The sequence below is a fragment of the Hypomesus transpacificus genome, chromosome 11 (genome assembly GCF_021917145.1).
Source record: "Hypomesus transpacificus isolate Combined female chromosome 11, fHypTra1, whole genome shotgun sequence".
Taxonomy (NCBI): domain Eukaryota; kingdom Metazoa; phylum Chordata; class Actinopteri; order Osmeriformes; family Osmeridae; genus Hypomesus; species Hypomesus transpacificus.
Genome location: NC_061070.1, coordinates 3657744 through 3676331, shown reverse-complemented (window position 1 = coordinate 3676331; position 18588 = coordinate 3657744). Strand labels below are relative to the sequence as shown.

At 45.3% G+C, this 18588-nt stretch overlaps 1 protein-coding gene across 2 annotated transcripts in view; it reads left to right on the top strand.

The window, feature by feature from the left end:
- Window positions 1-18588, top strand: part of abcc2 (ATP-binding cassette, sub-family C (CFTR/MRP), member 2) — a 51238-nt gene that overhangs the window by 12840 nt on the left and 19810 nt on the right. For both annotated transcript variants that reach the window (XM_047029291.1, XM_047029290.1), the window contains 12 exons: window positions 455-520; window positions 797-934; window positions 1749-1895; window positions 1985-2069; window positions 2260-2326; window positions 3114-3240; window positions 3788-3964; window positions 4962-5129; window positions 9549-9732; window positions 10080-10215; window positions 11180-11282; window positions 11385-11604. In XM_047029291.1, coding sequence (XP_046885247.1) covers window positions 455-520; window positions 797-934; window positions 1749-1895; window positions 1985-2069; window positions 2260-2326; window positions 3114-3240; window positions 3788-3964; window positions 4962-5129; window positions 9549-9732; window positions 10080-10215; window positions 11180-11282; window positions 11385-11604 — 1618 coding nt within the window. The remainder of the gene's footprint in view (window positions 1-454; window positions 521-796; window positions 935-1748; window positions 1896-1984; window positions 2070-2259; window positions 2327-3113; window positions 3241-3787; window positions 3965-4961; window positions 5130-9548; window positions 9733-10079; window positions 10216-11179; window positions 11283-11384; window positions 11605-18588) is intronic.

Here is an 18588-nt window from a genome sequence, read left to right as displayed (position 1 = left end):
GCCACCATGGATGATTTGAGGAAAATATAAATAATTCAGCGAATAGGAGCTGGAAATATACACACCCACTCTCCCAGCAGCGGTAATCTGCGTTTTTACTCAAGTGCGCTGCCTTTGTAAATACAGTGTTTTGTCTGTACCCGTTATTTCACGCCTGAAATGGGCGCAATCCTGTCAGTAAATAAGGCCCCCAGTCTCTATAAAATGTCTACCGAGCATTCGAAGCTCAGAAGTGACCAAACCATGGCGATTTACGATCTGATCTCATAGTGTCATTGTGATTCTGATTAACTTTGACATGGATGGTGCTCCAGGCTTCCTAGAACATCAAAATAGTGGATCTAGCGACACTGTCAATCTTGAGTCCATCCCATTTGAACATCTATCTCCACTTGCATTCAGCATGAGGACTGTTTAAAAGCTGACTGTTGATTGTCTGTCTCTATGATGGCAGATTGAGAACATGAAGTTTAAAGATAAACGTATGAAGATCATGAATGAGATGCTCAATGGTATCAAGGTAGGCATTCCTTCATCAAGATTGTTTTGTATTCATGTGTTCATGTGGAATATACATTCCTTATGGTGGGGGGGCTGGTCTGGCTGTATGACTAGGGGGTTGAGGGAAAATGAGGGAGGGGGGGGCGGTTGATGTGGGGGTCTGTAGGTCCTTCCACGCTTATAACAGACATCCAATTGAAGAGGTGCCCTTCTGTGCAGGATGTAACACCCTGGGCTCCCCGACAAATGTCTCTCCTCTCTCCTCTCCCTTTCGGTCCGCCTACCCTGTTTGTAGATTCTGAAGCTGTACGCGTGGGAGCCCTCCTTCCAGAGCCAGGTGGAGGGGATCCGAGAACAGGAGCTGCACGTCATGAAGAAGTTTGCCTACCTCTCCTCCGTCTCCACCTTCATCTTCTCCTGCGCTCCCGCCCTGGTGAGTCCTCGGGGGAGAAAATGAACAGGAGAGAGAGAGAGAGAGGAGAGAGAGAGAGAGAGCGAGAGAGAGAGAGAGAGAGAGAGAGAGAGAGAGAGAGAGAGAGAGAGAGAGAGAGAAGGAGGAGAAGGAGAGAGGGAGAGAGCGAGAGAGGAGAGAGAGAGAGAGAAGAGAGAGAGAGAGAGAAGGAGAGAAGGAGAGAGAGAGGAGAGAGAAGAGAGAGAGAGAGAGAGAGAGAGGAGAGAGAGAGAGAGAGAGGAGAGAAGGAGAGAGGGAGGAGGGAGAGAGGAGGGAGAGAAAGAGGGAGAGAGAGAGGGAGAGGAGGGAGAGGGAGAGAGAGGGAGAGGGAGAGAGAGAGGAGAGAGGGAGAGAGAGGGAGAGAGAGAGAGAGAGAGAGAGAAGAGAGAGAAGGAAGAGAGGAAGAGAGAGAGAGAGGGAGAGAGGAGAGAGAGGGAGAGAGGGAGAGAGGGAGAGAGAGGGACGAGAGAGGGAGAGAGAGGGAGAGAGGGAGAGAGGGAGAGGAGATGGAGAGAGAGAGAAGAAGAGAGAGAGAGGGGAGAGAGAGAGAGAGAGAGAGGGAGAGAGAGGGAGAGAGAGGAAGAGGGGGAGAGAGAATGTGAGGGAGAAAATGAAACAGAAGGAGAGACAGAGAGATTGGAGATAAACATTGATAGAGAAAGAGACAGGGTGGGAGAAAGAAAATGAGAGCTAGTGGGAGGATCCGAGACAGAGAATGATAAGAGACAAAAGAGAGAGAGAGAGGTAGAGAGAGAGAGGTAGAGAGAGATCCCTTCTAACCTGTTCCTGTGTCCAGGTGTCCCTCGCAACCTTTGCTACATTCGTTGGGGTGAGCTCGGAGAATGTTCTGGATGCTGGGAAGGCCTTCACCTCCATCTCTCTCTTCAACATCCTGCGCTTTCCTCTCGCCATGCTGCCCATGCTCATTGCTGCAATGGTGCAGGTGAGGACACACACTCACACACATGCTCATTCTTGCAATGGTTTGTTGAAAAACACACAGTAAACCCCTCGTCCCGATCCCGTGTTCAGACAACGGTGTCTAAGCAACGTCTTGAGAAGTTTCTGGGAGGACACGACCTGGATATGAACATCGTCCGCCATGACCCCAGTTTCAGTAGGTCATCCAGCCTGCCAGTCAGCACTCCTGCCTGCTAACCTGGATCAGCTCTGTTTTCAACATGGCTTAGCTCCTACACATTGCATTACAAGCCTATAGAAGTATAAAAGAAACCTATTAAAGCTGATATATCACGCTTCAGACGGCAGATAATGATGGAGCCTGTGTGTGTGTGTGTATTCCATAGACACAGCCGTGAGTGTGTGTGATGGCACCTTTGCCTGGGAGAGAGATTCCGAGCCTACTCTCAAGAGGTAAGTGTGTGTATGTGTGTGTGTGCCTTCATGTGTGGGTGCGTGCAGCAGTTCTCTTACTGGGAAGAAGTTACCTCGATGCACACGTTTCCAGTGTATGTATAGGTGTCGAAGATTTGATCTTTGTGGGTGGTATGTGCACCTTCATGTCTGTGTGTGTGCCCGTCTGTGTGTGTGTCGTGTGTGCGTGTCTTCGGGAAGAAGTTGCTACTTCTATCATCCCAGCATTGGTGTATTGTGGCAACCGAGGAGCGGCCCGTGGGGTTTGACCTCGCACAACCAGGGTCAGAGTAAGCCTGTGAAAGGGCATTGAACACAACCTTACAAGTGCACAAGAAGTGTTGTCAAAAACCCCTTTCCCTTCGACGAGGGCTTCCTCTGTACTCTGGGGTCGGCTCCATGTCTGGAAACAAAAATACAGAGGTTTCAGACAGTAGTTCAGGCTCCCTTGTATGGGGTGACCTCTCCCCTTTCTTCTCCCCTTGGGTCTTTGACAGGGCTGCCTTTATCTGGTGGTGCTTCTCAATCATCCAACGAGGTGCAGCTGTAGCTGTGTCCCTCATTGGCTAACTGAGGAACTGGTCGTGACTGGTCCCCGAGTCTTGTGGCGTCCCCTGGCTCCCTGGTTGCCACAGTATCTATAAATATGTTTGGAACATTTCATCTTCATGTGTGTGGTGTTTATGCTTGTGTGTGTGCCTGTATGTGCAGGCGTATACTTACCTGTTTGCGTACGGTATGTTTGCATGCCTGCACATGTGTGTGATGTGTGTGTTTGCGCTTCCAGTGTGTCACTGGAGATCAAACCAGGCCGCCTGGTGGCGGTGGTGGGGGCAGTGGGTTCCGGAAAGTCCTCACTGATGTCAGCGTTGCTAGGGGAGATGCACAGCATCAAAGGCTTTGTCAACATCCAGGTATGGAGTCTTGAGGGTTGGCGACAAGTGCTCATGGTAGATCTGGGACGGCTAATTCAAGTGGGTCAGGATGAAACATTCACTGTGAATGTGGACAAGCCTTCTGTTTGAGTGACTGCACCAAACGGAGAATACATGCAGCCGTCTATACTTCTCAATCCAAGGCCACTTAAATTAGACACACAAAAGAAGCTGTGCAGCTCAAACACACAGTAGGGAGACAATCACGAGAGCTTTGAGCTTGCTTGAGGTCTTCCTGAGAGGAGATGTGGAACCGTGTTGCTTAGGCAACTATAAGAAGATACGCCATGTTTTGGGAAGGCTGAAATGGACGGTCTCTTGACCTCTCTTTTTCTTGCCCCCCATCGTTCCCTCTCCTTCTTTTCCCTCCATCCCTCGCTCTATCTTCTCTACCTCCCACCTCTCCTCTTCCTTTCTCCACACATCCCTGATTTCCTCCAACTTCTCCCTCCCTCCCTCCCTCCCTCCCTCCCTCCCTCCCTCCCTCCCTCCCTCCCTCCCTCCCTCCCTCCCTCCCTCCCTCCAGGGCTCGGTAGCCTACGTTCCCCAGCAGGCCTGGATCCAGAATGCCACTCTGAGGGACAACGTCCTGTTTGGGTCTCCGGTGGAGGAGAAGCGCTTCCAGAGGGTGGTGGAGGCCTGCGCCCTGGCCCCCGACCTGCAGCTTCTGCCCGGGGGAGACCTCACCGAGATCGGGGAGAAGGTGGGAGAAAATAGCTTGGGGCTCTGCTGGGGAAGGGCTGGAATGAAAACCCCAAAGATGTTTTGATATACTACACTTGGATGTTAGAAGTATGTGCCTCGGGGCAACTTCTTCCCAGAGAAGGAAAATGTACTACACACACACACACACACACATGCACATGAAAGTGCACACACACAGAGTTAATTAAGTCTGTGTGTCTGTGTCTGGGGAGGGGGGTGGAACTGCTTCAAGTGAAGAAGTCAGAGGTATGTTGACTGAAATAAAGGCTTGACAGAGTGACAGACAGGTCCTGATCGAACCCAATGAATCCAGGGAACTCCCCTGATGTAGATTCCTTGCTTAATGCTGCTAAGTAACGGGGTGACATACTCACATGAACACCTACACACACACACACACACAGAGAAACACACATCACACACACCCACACACATAAACACACATTCACACACATCCAGAGAAACACAGACATATTGAGAAACAAACTCACACGCGTGCACATAAGAAACACACACTCACTGCAACACACACACATACACACACAAATGACATAGATCATTCCAATCAATTCAGCTCATTTAAATGCCAACGTAGAATAATAAGTTGAGGAGGATGTGTCATAGGGTTAGGGTTATACTCAACGAAAATACTCTATTCTCCCCACCGAGCCCCCTCCACAGTCTGGGTCCAGATTTCCTTACTAAATTCAGCTGAATATAATCACTTTAGATTGGGTTCTAATTAAACAATTTTCAATGGTCAGTACCAATGCCCCTTAGCCATCCACATAACACATCCTCTCTGATAAAGTGACTGTCTGAGAGATTCTTGGACTGCAACCCAAACTTTCCTTCACATCTCCTGCTGGTCTTCCTATGGTGCCCCCCCCCCTCACCCCTGGTTTCCCCCCGGTGCCCCCCCCCCCCCCCCCCCCCCCCCCCCCCCCCCCACCTCCCCCCCTGGTCCCTCCCTCCCCCTGGTGTTCCTCCTCCAGGGTATCAACCTGTCTGGGGGCCAGAAGCAGCGTGTGAGCCTGGCCAGGGCAGCCTACAGCCAGGCTGATGTGTACCTGCTGGACGACCCTCTCTCTGCTGTGGACTCCCATGTCGGGAAGCACCTGTTTGAGCAGGTGATAGGACCCAGCGGACTGCTCCGCAACAAGGTCAGTGTCACGCACACGCAAGTGCCTACACGTACACGCAAGTGCCTACACGTACACGCAAGTGCCTACACGTACACACGCACACACACAGAGTGGATGAGGAGACCTTGGTATGCTCCAGTTTGGTACGATTAATCAACCTCCATTGTGTACTACAACTACGAAACCACTGACTCTTCTGGCAAAATCAAACACTCGCACCTAAAGCATTTAACCTGTGCTCAAAATCAAACAGTGCCTTCAGAACATAAACACAGCAAATCAATATATAAACACTATGGAGCAATCATTAGACACAACACAAAAAGATGGAGAACACAGCATCTAGGGCATGTATTTATATGTAAAGACAAATGTGTTTATGAATACACAGTAAATGCATTTAGCAATAAAGAAAATATTACAGTAACCATCACAACTTAGTACTGTCAATAAAGAACAAGGAAAACAAGGTCTAAACCCTCTGTGGTGCTGGATCCAGCCTTGAAAACATACCTGTGGCCAATTCCATTGCCTGTAGGAGATTTACCCTGGTATATGGAATTCTGTCATAGACCTTCCACCGCCAAGCAGAGAAAAACTCTTCAATTGGGTTGAAAAAAGGGATGTATGGTGGATGGCAAACATTTACAGTAAAGATTGCTGGTTGAGGTTGAACTATTCTCATATACAGGCAACACGGTGAAAACGGACATTGTCCCAAACCACCAGTACAAACAAGTATGAACAATTTTGAGATATTGTGTTACAGATGACAACTGTGTTGTCGTTGTGTTTACTGTTTGCCGCCTGTGTTTACCATTTTGCGTCACAAGTGCATCACAGACAGTGAATGATTTGAGAATAAGAATAGTTTCCAGTGTTTGAGTGAGCTGAACATTTGGAGACATGTGATGGGTCCTCTGTATTGACCAATGCATATAAGCAATAAAAAAAAAAACTGTTATCCCTAGAGAGACGTACATAAAATACGCACCAGAAGAACACAGGACACCTGGGGCCTGTACTACGAATCAAGATTTGACGTTAGCGAGGTAACTTCAGGTTCAACCCAGGGTTTTCTGTACTACGACGGTGGATTACTTGTTACCGGGGTATATCGCCATGGTAACACATGCTGAACGGCTAACCTGGTCGGGAGCAGGTTACAGTTTTTTACAATCGCTATGACAGTTTTGTCAATACCTTAAACAAGTTTTCTAAACTCTTAACGCACCAACACACCTACCACACACAATTGGCAAAACTGTTAATTTCATGCTCAAAATCACACATTGCAAACTAAACTCAAACACTAATGGGCATAACACAAAAATACACTAAACATGACACCATGTCTACCAAACACTAACACATGTTCGTTTTTCACAGGAACATTTAATCAATCATAGCACAATGTCATAAAAACACTAACATCAGATGGAATCACAGAAACTGCATTCTTTATATGTGTCAGGTCTCACATTATATGGATTATAGATTGTGTTTGCAATGCAGTTTCTTTTGAAGCCTCTACATTTTTGTTTTGTTGGGTTTAGTAAATGCATGCATTTTGTTTCTTTTGCTACAGAAATTCAGAACAAAAAATGCACAACATATGTCAGAGTAGCTTAATAGAATGTGAAGTTACTGTATTGAAAAAAAGAAGACAGAAACATAATTGCTGCAGTAAAGGCTTAATTTGCAACGGGACATTACTGAAAGAAATATGCAATACAGCTGCCATTTACAGTGTTACCCTAGCTCTGGCTCTTTTCTGAGCGCCACCACACACGTAGATTGCCAGCTTCTTGAGCCGTATGTTGCCAATGCGACACATTGACGCTGTGCACTCTGTCCCACAAACGCATAGCATTTCGCTATGGGTACTTTTATAGTGTGGGTGATGCAGAGAACCTGAGCAAGAACTCGGTCTGCCGCGCAATTTGCAATGGATTTTCTTTAATGGCTGTTGCCACCATATTCTGATTAATGGAGTGATGAAAAAGAGATATCCAAAGTGCCCTTTGTAAAAACTTTGGACTCTAATATGTTGACAAAATGAAACAAGGTTTTTCACTCTATGTTCTGATTTCCGTTCTGGAAATGTATGCAAATGATATCATATTTTACAACTTAATCATTTGCTCATTTAAACATACATTTACAGGAAACTAGTAATGAAAACAATATTTGACCTACTATTAGTTATCAACTGGAGGTTTCATGTTGATATATTATCCCTATTCACTGGGGTGTCTCCCCTCAACCCATTCTGTTGTCCTTGGGTTGCCTTGACCCATTTTCTAATAAATTCCATATCAGAAATGTGTTTACTTTTTCCCAACCAAAACCTTTCAAACCAAAAAGAACAATGGGTATCTGTACAAAGCTCTTCACAAGTGATACATAAATGATCATTTCACTACTTTCATTGAATTTTGATGTTTCATTCACTTTTATAGCATTTTTCAACGTTAATAAATAGGAGATTGAAAGAGAGAAGTGATGAAATCCCCCAAAAAAGATTCAAAAGGCAAAACAGAAAGCCACAAAAAGGTATAAAAAGACCAACACGTAGAAAAAAGTTTAACAAATACACCCTCATGTGTTCTCCCTTCCCTAGGAACACAGAAAAATATGTAAGTGTAACTAAGTTTGGTGTCATTCATTCAGTCATGTACTTTCTCTTCTCATATTCCAGTTTTTCTGTCTCCAGCCTTTAATTTTTATTTTTATTAAAAGCCTCTTATAATCGAGCTCCAGGGTTTTTTTTTGCCTCGCATTGTCCGCTCCAACCTGAAACAGATAAAGAATATTGTCCCTTTCCAAGGCACACTTGGACAAAGTTGAAGGTGTCCATTTGACTACTACAAGGTTCATTGCTAGGAGGCCCTAGGCTCAGGGGGAGGAAGAAGTTCCTCTTCCTGCTGAGTTTAACACCAAAGCAATTTAATCAGTTGAGTCATATTTGAAATGAGCACTTTAAGGACTTGTGTCTTATGTTGAGACGAACACCATTAGTAAGTCATTACAGACACTTCAATCACAGCCACACGTTCACACACTCTCACCATCTGTGTTGCAAGAAATGCTATCTGAGCAGGCAGACACAGTTTCCTGATCATCTAGGACCTCCACTTGAGAAAGTAAATGGTATATTTGATCAATATTCAGCAACCACATATGGCATACATACTGGAGTATGACTATTAGTTTCACTGTTACCTCTGTATGGCACAGTGGGACGACAGTGGGTGGTGGCAACAACACCACTGTATTTCCTGTCACTGCAGAGAACAGTAATACATGTCACTCCTACAATATTCATAAATAATTGTTGAATGAACATGGTCACATAGATTACTTGAAACATACATATGCCTGGGCTTCCAACCTGCTGCCACTAGGGTCTGAAGAAATGCCCCCTTCCACTCCTTCCATCATGGGGTGACCCTGATAGCTGGAGAGGGACAGCTCTTCGGCAGAAATGAAGTCCTGAAGGAATGAAGTCCATGAAGTCCACCCCCCCATTGCCTAATTTTTTTTCCTGTTGGCTGCAATCAATTTAATTGTTCTACAGGCCTTTTGTATCTATACAATATCCCACAAAAGGGACTCATTCGGGCAATTCAGCCTTGTACTTGTTGGCCTTAAAATATCTATTGCCTACTGCTACTTACCGTTTTTAATTATGGTTTTATATTTATTTTGTATTTGCTCCCACGATCGTTTGCCACTGCAGGGTTGCAACTAAAATAATACAGCAACAAAAGTTTAAGGTTGTGGAATGCACACGTGTAATTATGGTCACATCTTCAATAAGTCATATAGCTTACGCATCTACAGCGTATGCTATTTTCTGCCAGCTTGGCAGCAGCGTCTTTGTTGAATTGTGCCTGTATTATATGTCTGTATTCCTGATATGCTTGTATTACAATATTTCACACAGGAGGTGTAGACAAAGTTTGTAAGATTATTGTCTGCTCCTCTTGCGTGAAATATGCGGCTCTTGTTTTGTCCATGTTTGCGATTGGACATACGATGCAAGCACCGCCCCTTTATGCGAACGCGCACGTCTCTAGATCGGGAAGATCCGGGTTGAGTTAGAGAGTTGATAACTGCCGTCGTAGTACGGCTTATCGTGACTCCGATTGTTAGGCTTCGCGTAGCCGGGAAAGTAATCCAGAGCATGTTGATCTTGAACCGTAGTACAGGCCCCTGCTGCTGCCATTTGCGTATTGCGTACACATACTTAGCGTGAAGTATATTTGGGCCTTAACACAAATTATACAAGATCTCCTGATTGTCTCATTGAACCTCTTCAATGAAGGTGTGTGTGTGTGTGCATGTGCACGCATGAGTGTGTGTGTCTATGTGCATGTGTGGATGCCCATGTGTGTTTTTGTGTCTTTGTCTGTGTGCTGTGTGTGAGTACAGACCCGTATCCTGGTGACACACGGCGTGAGCTTCCTGCCCTATGTGGATGACATCGTGGTTCTGGTGAACGGGGTGGTGTCGGAGGTGGGCTCCTATTCCCACCTGAGGGCTACCAGGGGGGCCTTCGCTGACTTCCTGGACACATACGCCAAGGAAGAGAGCAGCAAGGCTCCCACACACATAGGTATGTGTCGAACTGCTGCTGTGTGTCTAACTCCTGCTGTGTGTCTAACTCCAGCTGTGTGTCTAACTCCTGCTGTGTGTCTAACTCCTGCTGTGTGTCTAACTCCTCCTGGTGTGTGTCTAACTCCTGTTGTGTGTCTAACTCCTGCTGTGTGTCTAACTCCTGCTGTGTGTCTAACTCCTGCTGTGTGTCTAACTCCAGCTGTGTGTCTAACTCCTCCTGGTGTGTGTCTAACTCCTGGTTGTGTGTGTGTCTTAGGTCTTCGTGGTCTTTGTGTACACTTTAGTGGTTGTGTGCGAGTCTAACTCTGTGTGTGTCCATTTGTGTTTGTGTGTGTGTGTGTGCAGCCCCAGAGGCAGAGACAGAGCAGGTGGAGCTGGAGCCGGAGGGACACGAGGCTGGGGCTGACTCGCCTCTGGAGGATGTCGTCTCCACCTCCCTGAAGAGGGGGAGCAGTATCCGACGCAGTCAGCGCAACGGCAGGTAGGTCCGCGTGCGCATATGTGTAGGTAGGTACTGTAGGTAGGCACTGTAGGTAAGTAGGTGGGTAGGTAGGTAGGTACTGTAGGTAGGAAATAAGGTAGGGAAGGTAGGTAGGTAGGTGAGTAGGTACTGAAGGTAAGAAGAAAGGAAGGAAGGCAGGTACTGTAGGTAGGACAGTCGGTATGGTAGGAAGGTAGGCTGGTAGGAAGGTAGGCTGGTACAGTATGTAGGTAGGTAAGCAGGTAGGTAGGTAGGTAGGTACGGTAGGTAGGTACTGTAGGTATGAAGTTAGCTAGGTACTGCAGGTAGGAAGGTATGGGGGTTTCACACAGCAACTATACAGTAACAAATAAGTACTGTGTGCAATACCATGCCATGCATGCTGCCAATGTGTCAGGAGCAGAGTAGAGCAGAGTTATCTTGGGTCAGTGCACAGACAGATCAGGTCTACAGGGTCCCCCTCTGCTAAATATTCTTTTTAATGAGGTCCTCAAATCATGAATGCTCATTACACATTATCACAAATTAAGCCGGGCAAGCTTAATTTCACACACACACATTTGTGTGTCCCACATTCAGACACACATGTTTTGACAGCTACAATTTGAATGAATCATTTGCATATCCTGATGCAGATTATCTTTCCATTCATCAGTAAAAGTCTCACTACAGTGTGCGTCCAGTACAGGCAGCACACACTCCGATTAATATCGCTATCATATCTTCCTTCCCCACATCCACGCGCTGAGGAGAGGGAACACTGGAAGGAGGGATGTGTTTTAGGAAGGATGGGATTATTTTCACTAGTTTGAATGACAGAATTGTCAAATTACTCATTTGAATTGTGTGTGTGGCGTGTGTAAAGGTATGCGTTTGTGGTGTGTGTGTTAATGATTCTATCATTATTGACAAATTGTGTTTGTGTGGGCGTGTGTGTGTGCGTTGCGTGTGCGTGTGTGTACAGTGTCAGGTTAAGGAAGAACAGCTCCATACACAAACCAAAAGACTCTGATGAGACCAAGAAAGGACAGAGGCTCATAGAGAAGGAAACCATGGAAACTGGTCAGGTAAGTTATTCACACTCTCTCTCACACACACACAGACTCAGACACACACTTACTAATTCACTCACCCACCCACCCACACTAACCATCCCCTCTCTTGTCCAGGTGAAATTCTCACTCTATATCCAATACCTGAGTGCCATGGGCTGGGTCTACTCCTCCATGGTTTTCCTGGTCTACTTCATCCAGAACATTGCTTTCATTGGCCAGAACCTGTGGCTCAGCGATTGGACCAATGATGCGGTGGAGTACTTCAACATGACCTACCCCACCTGGAAGAGGGACACCCGAGTGGGCGTATTCGGAGTGCTGGGCGTGGCCCAAGGTAACCATGGTTTCCACCCACTGCTCTTTGTCATCAATGCTTGCTTGCTTTGCTCTTGTTGCTGTTATATTTTTCAGTTTGACTGATCACTTGAACCCTCTGTATTTCATCCAACCTCACAGAACCTATAGTCGGCAAACTAGCGTCTGTTTTCCTTAGTTATGGAGAAGTTATGGTTGGCTAAATAGCATTGGTTCCCTGAGAAGCTCTGGTCCGCTAACTAGTATAATCCTTGAGAAGCTCTGGTCCATTTGCTATCTAGCGTCTATCAGCCTTGACAAGCTATGGTCCACTAGCTAGTATCCAGAGGCGTTTCTAGGATCAGACCTTTAGGGGGGCTCAGCCCCCAATGAGAATGTGACATGGATACAATGCAGGGGCAAAACTAGAAAAGTAGTAGTAGAAGAATGTGCAAAAAGTTTGAAGTTTGTATGGTCAATTTTGAAAATATTGAAGAAAAACTGAAATGGTGTATTCAAATGTCTTCGGCATTCAAGCGGTCTACTCTTTTACCCCAGTCGCTAAATATGACACGGAGCCTGAACGGAGGTACGAATATGAATATCTGTTGAATCTCGAATATAAAACTGATTTCACCTCGGTCTCGGCGCAGTGGGGATGGTGGTTGGAGTCGTCTAGTGCTGCATTCACTTGCAGTGGGATATTAGCTGGCCCAAACATAATTTGCGAGAGCAGAATTCAGAAAAAAAACCTGTGGAATTTCAAATAGAATGCATTGGTCTGAGGTAAAATCTTTATAAACTTGTCAACTCACATTACGTCTCTATTATTTCGAAATAATTTACCTTTAAACAGAGCCCATTGCCACCAGTCTAGGTAGTAGGTCTGTGATAGCAATCAAAGCAAGGCTGTCAACCCTGAAACTGATGTTCACGTTAGTGTAACCAATAGTTAAACGAATTGACATAGAAACACTTATCAACCAAAATTACAGGAATAGACAGGGCCAGGGAGTTTTCAGGCAATCTTTATGAGGATGGATCAATACTGTTCTACAAAGTCTGTCAACATTCAATTGACCATATTCGGCGTCAAATTGTTGTGGAACAAGAACAGAAAGGCAATCGGAATTCTGCAGATTTTCTGTCTGAATAACCACAGAAAATGTGAAAAAAATCTGCAGATTTTGTTTGGGTTTGTATATTAGAAATTTGCTCTCGCAAATGTCTGACTCGGCGGAGTGGGGAGGGGGGTTGAAGTAGTGCTGCATTCATTTGCAGTGGGATATTAGAAATTCACTCTCGCAAATGTCCGAGGAGCCGCTACTTTTCTTTGTTTTCAAAGCTGCCAACGGGGGTGGAAGCTGGGGTGGCAAGGCTATTTTTAGGGTGGCAGCTGCCACCCCATGCCACCCCGGTAGATCGGCCCCTGGCAATGACCACAAAAGTAAATAAGGACAAAGCTAATTTGGGTGGGTTTCTCCCATCCCCATTCAATGTCACTTCTCTGTCTTTTACGGCCCTGAAGAGAACGTTGGTCTCCTCGGCTGTGAACCGCTCCTGGCATGCGCCTGGCAAATCCGCCGTTATAATAGCAATCCGCCATGGAACAAGCGCGCCTGCTTTTAAAGGGAAGGTGAGATGACGCTCTGATTAATTTATTGCACGTTACGCCCAAACCACACCTATGATTAATGTAGCTACTTCAGATCGACCCATTTTAGATTTTGCGTCGGGCAAAAGAGTCATTTATCCCGCCGGTATGATAGCAACAGAGCCCGAGTTCCGCCCACAATGTTAGGCCTACTTGCGTTTTGTGTATGAAACTTGCGTTTCAGATTGGTTAGATAGGCCCAGTGTGTGTTTGCAGAACACCCCACACACAGATACCCAGAGAAGGGTAGTCTTTATCACCCACAAATGAGGGGGTGTTTCTCCACAGGGGGTAAAGTGCTCCTTTTGATGGTTGATGAAGGGCCCAGAACGACACTGTTCTATTTTCGGTCTGAAACATCAGTTTAGATGTTGTTGACAACATTGTGTTGTTGTTATGCTGTTAGGAACACATTTACATTCATGCATTTAGCAAATGCTTTTATCCAAAGCAACTTCCAAGAGAGAGTTTTACAAAAGTGCATAGGTCACTGATCACAACAACGAGATAGCCCCAAACATTGTGCAACCAAATAAGTCCCAAAGGGAAGAACAATAAGAGCATGTAGTTAAACAAGTTACAATTGTTGTGTACAACATGTTGGAGTAAGTTGTCAAGCTCAACACTTGAACCTCCTTTAGTTGCTGTGATTGAGTTGAAGTGTTGCTGGTCTCCTGTTTTTTTGCTCTGATTCTTAGAGATAAGTCGGGTTGCAAACTTTAAAAAATGTAAATAAGGGGTATAATAATAATAGAAAATACAGGGCTAAACAGCCTAATCAACACACGCCTGCCGCCTTAACTACGTCGTCAAAAAAATAAATGTGATCGCACAAACTAACCCCCCCCCCGCATTAGTCTATCGCACAAACTCCCACATAATAATCAATCAGCACAAAAACAACAGGGTTTTAGCCCCTACAGGGCCTACACTTTTGAAAGACGACTGGAATACACTGGGATTACACTGGGAGTAAGGGATTCATCTGTTTGCATGAATGAACCCAAAGCAACACAAGCTGGCAGAGAGACCAGATGCTGGCAGAGAGACCAGACGCTGGCAGAGAGACCAGACGCTGGCAGAGAGACCAGACGCTGGCAGAGAGACCAGATGCTGGCAGAGAGACCAGATGCTGGCTGAGAGAGACCAGATGCTGGCTGAGAGAGACCAGAGGTTATTCCAGGAAGCGGGTTTAACAAAGTGTGAAACTAACATGAACTCTGAGTTGATTTACCCTAAAATGGGTAACTCTGACTTTTCGGTTCCAGGGGGGTATTCCAGGTTTAACAAACTCTGAGATCAACCCTGAACTCTGAGTTGAGTTACTCTAACATGGGAAACTCCGAAAATTCGGTTCCAGAAAAGCTGATATGAATTTGTTAACTCAACTCGGAGTACTGCAACTCTGAGTTTAGCGCGTGCATGAATACTACCAAACGCCAACATCTATGGAGCTCCGATACTCGGATTCACCATGGCAACCGACGACAAAAAACGTTGTCGTACTTCACCACACTTTAGATGTACATTTTATTTTGTGTTCATGGTCAATCTGAGCACATATTACGGAAAAAAGCAACACGGCTGTAGCAGCGTAGCCTATAGCTACAATTGGCGAGGGCAATTGCTGCCGAGTCAATGCATTTACTATTTGAATGCAATAGCCAGTCCATACATTGAACATTTAACCCCACTCTCCGTTATCATTACAGGAAAAAAGTGTTGGACTTAATTAAATAGCATGTTCAATGTTATATTACATATAAAAACATACTACGAACAGGTAATGCATATTTTGCTTATAGGCTACGCTTGTGATTGTAGCCTCGACGTCACCATGGTTTTAATCATATTCGACATGATACAAAGTTTAAATATCAACGGTGCCTATTTCAACTTGTAGTAGCAGTTTCCCTGAATTTCTATTTGACCAAGAGATGGTGTACTTAGGGCAGAATAATAAAGGCTGATCTTGTAAGGCTATTAACCTGCCCCCACCTCTCATATGGTAAAATATGGATTTACTGAATGGAGTCTCAACTTGATGGCTCTCACATCTCATTGTGTAACTAACTGTAGCATTGCTAGTCATGTTGATAAGTAATGGTCAAGATGCTGGTGTGATTGTAGTTATTCTTAAGGAATTGTGAAGCATTGTTCTGTATTATTGATCTCCTGAGACGTTCTCCTCAGCTGTAGCTTGTCCTACTCCTTCTTCCTCACCTTTTGCTTTCTATCTCTGGTTTACAATAATCATGGTAGAGTAGGCATAAGAGTTAACCTTCATTGATATAATTCATTTGCAATATGAACAAAATGATTTAGCCTTAATTTGACCATTCTTGCTCTGATTAAACCCAAAAATCTAAATAGTCAAATGACTGTAATTCCATTGGTATTGGCATTATTTGGTTAATGTTAATATACTGTTCAGTTTCCCATCTTCCTTCAAACCATAGGGGAATTAGTTTCGGTTGTTTGGCCATTATTGACCCCCTACAATGTTGAAATAGATTTGCTGAAACACGGGTTTCAGGATGGTACATCATGTAAATTGTGGAATCATATGAATCATGTAAATTGTAGGAACAATAGCCAATAGAAATAGGCTAGGCTACTCACTAAGATATCTATTTGTGGGCAATGAAGAAGAACAAATACAATTTCAATTATTTGTATTTATTTCAGTGCCCAAAGGCATTTTGTCAATTCTGAGTGCATGTCCATGGCATTTAACACCAGCGACGAAGGCCCAAGGGCTGAGAATGTTGCAAAAATAAATTACAGATTGTGACGGGAAACGGTAACGTTAACTTAGGTATTCATCAGGGAATTAAAGCACATCGAATCGCAATTTTAAAATCGTCTCCTAGCGTATAACTAAGCAAATTACATTTTGTTTGAGATCGCGCGGCTGAACCAGGAAATGATATGCCGTGTCTGCCAAAGCTATCAGGCTCAGTGGGAGGGAACGGTAGAAATGCAGAGTTTGGCATGGAAAGTTTAGTTTTACGGAGTAAGTTACCATGGAAACTTACCAAAAGGTTTCGTTACCTCTCTTTCCGGAACTTGGAACTCGGAGTATGCCTCTTTTCAGGGTTAAACAACTCAAAGTTTTCACTAAACCCGCTACCTGGAATACCCCCCAGAACAGTTGGTTTGAATCACTATACAGGGTCTTCAAAACAAGATTTGCCAAACCCTTATCGTATTTGTGAAAATGCAAAAAGACTTGTGTTGGCTTGAACCCCAGATTCACTGCTTGCAGCTCCATTTTTCTAATGCTTTTCCAACCCCTGCTGTCTCTTTGCATTGTGGAGCAACCCGCCTTACGCAGCAGTTCTGTCAGTTCATTCTAGTGTAAAGTAGTGGGAATCCTGTCAAGATCCCAACCCCCCTGTCACCCTCTACCCATGCATCACTGCTCCTATGATTGTGGGTATAGGAGAAAGCCTTGTTGTCAGAAAAATGACTCTAGCGTTGCACAGTCAGTGGGTGAACAATTTAAGAAAGCTTTATTGCTTGTGGCCAGACGCAAGGAAACAAAACATCTCACGCCATTGAGCTACAAAGTTGTCTGCTAGCATGTTGTGCTAGCTAGCTATTTAAACAGACCTTATCTTGACAGTCATTGGTTAAAACAAAGGCATGCTCATGTCCCATGGCTCTTCTTCATTGGCTCCCTTGCATAGACATGGTGTGCGTGCGTGTTTACGATTGTTGAAACACAACAACAGGATCGCCAGTCCTGGGGTCTTAAAAGCTCCTTCACATAGGTGTCAACAAATGGTCACCAGACCTTGCGTCTCCACCTATAGTCTTTGTCTCACAGTATCTCCTTAAAACAACCAAAACTCCCTCTTCTTAGTCATCAGCCCCAAGATAAGGGTCTTGTATGTTTACTCAGAGTTCAGATTTGGGGTTACGCTTTTCACCAAGGAATACTGAACACAGAATCATTCTTATACAGGATGACAGTTACAATTTTTCCAACACTTGTACATAACCTATAGTATCCCAGCATGTCACTTACGCCACCCCTATCTAGACTTGAGTCAAGTTAATCTTCCAAGTCCTTTCCTGTCCCTCATCTCTGTCACTGTTGTGACAGTGAGGGGCTCGTGATTGGATGGGCAGGTGTGGGTTTGGCAATGTCAGTCACTGTCAGAGAAATAGTGAGGCATCATATTGAGCTGTCATACATCCCCAAAGTACCTGAATCGGTTGAAGAAAAATTTATAAAGATGTCCTGATTCTTCACAGAAATATGATTTGTTCTAAATTGGTTCTTTATCCTGCAGGCTCTGTGTTTTGTTATGGTCTTACTGTGTAGCAGGGTGTGATGGGGTTCTAGGAATGGGGTATACTTGATGCACATCATTCTCAAACCATAAAGCTCTTACATCTAGATGAGTTTGAAAGTGTACACTCTATAGAGTTAGACTAAGGATCCCTCCCTCCCTCTCTTTCTGTGACGTGGCAAGATGGCGCCTGTGTTAGGCATGGCCGCTGCCACTTCACATCTGTGTCAACTCTTTACGTTTGTACTCGCCTTAATTGTTGTCATATCAACCCTGTCGTCTAACGTCTGTGTCTCTGCTGCTTGGATTTATGATTGACGCTCCTTGCTGGTCATCAGAGGGTTCATGGAAAGACTTTTTGAAAGCTGGGAAAGTTTTAGACAAACCTTTCCACCCCCGTTCGCGTGTCCTCCCTCCTCACCTGAGTACCGGCTCCTGTTTACGACCAGGGGATCTGGCAATCCAGAGAGGAGACTGAGGAGAAAGGGCTGCAGAGCTGGCGATCGAGTCAAGATTAGGCGACTTTCCTGGATGGGGTTGCTCTGGCCTTGTTGTGGAGAAAGATCCTGGTGGTTGCGACCGGTTTCCCCCCGGGATGCGGGTGGAGGTGATTCTCGGCTGCAGCGCTCTTGGTCGTTTCTGCCCGTTGGACGAAGGCCTCTTCTGTTCCGGAGTCGTGCTGGTGAGAACGTGGACCTGCCACTGCCGATGGTTGCTGTACGGCCTGGTCAGTGACTGACCGCTCTCCGCAGTTGGAGACCATGATCGTGTCAACTGCTTACGGCCAGTTCCGTCACAATCAGCTGTCGAGGATCCCGGTCCGCAATCATCATCACTCCAGTTTGCCTTGCTCAATGCTCGCTCCATCGCTAACAAATATTTTATATTAAACAAGCTATTCATCAGTGAGAAGATGTATTTTATGTTCCTCATGAAAACGTGGCAAATGGGGAAAATGAGTTTGTTCACTTAATCGAGCTCTGTCCTGCTGACTGTTCTGTTACTGGGATGCCTCGTTTGGCACGCCGTGGTGGTGGGCTGGCTGTTGTGCATCGTGACAGATTCTCCT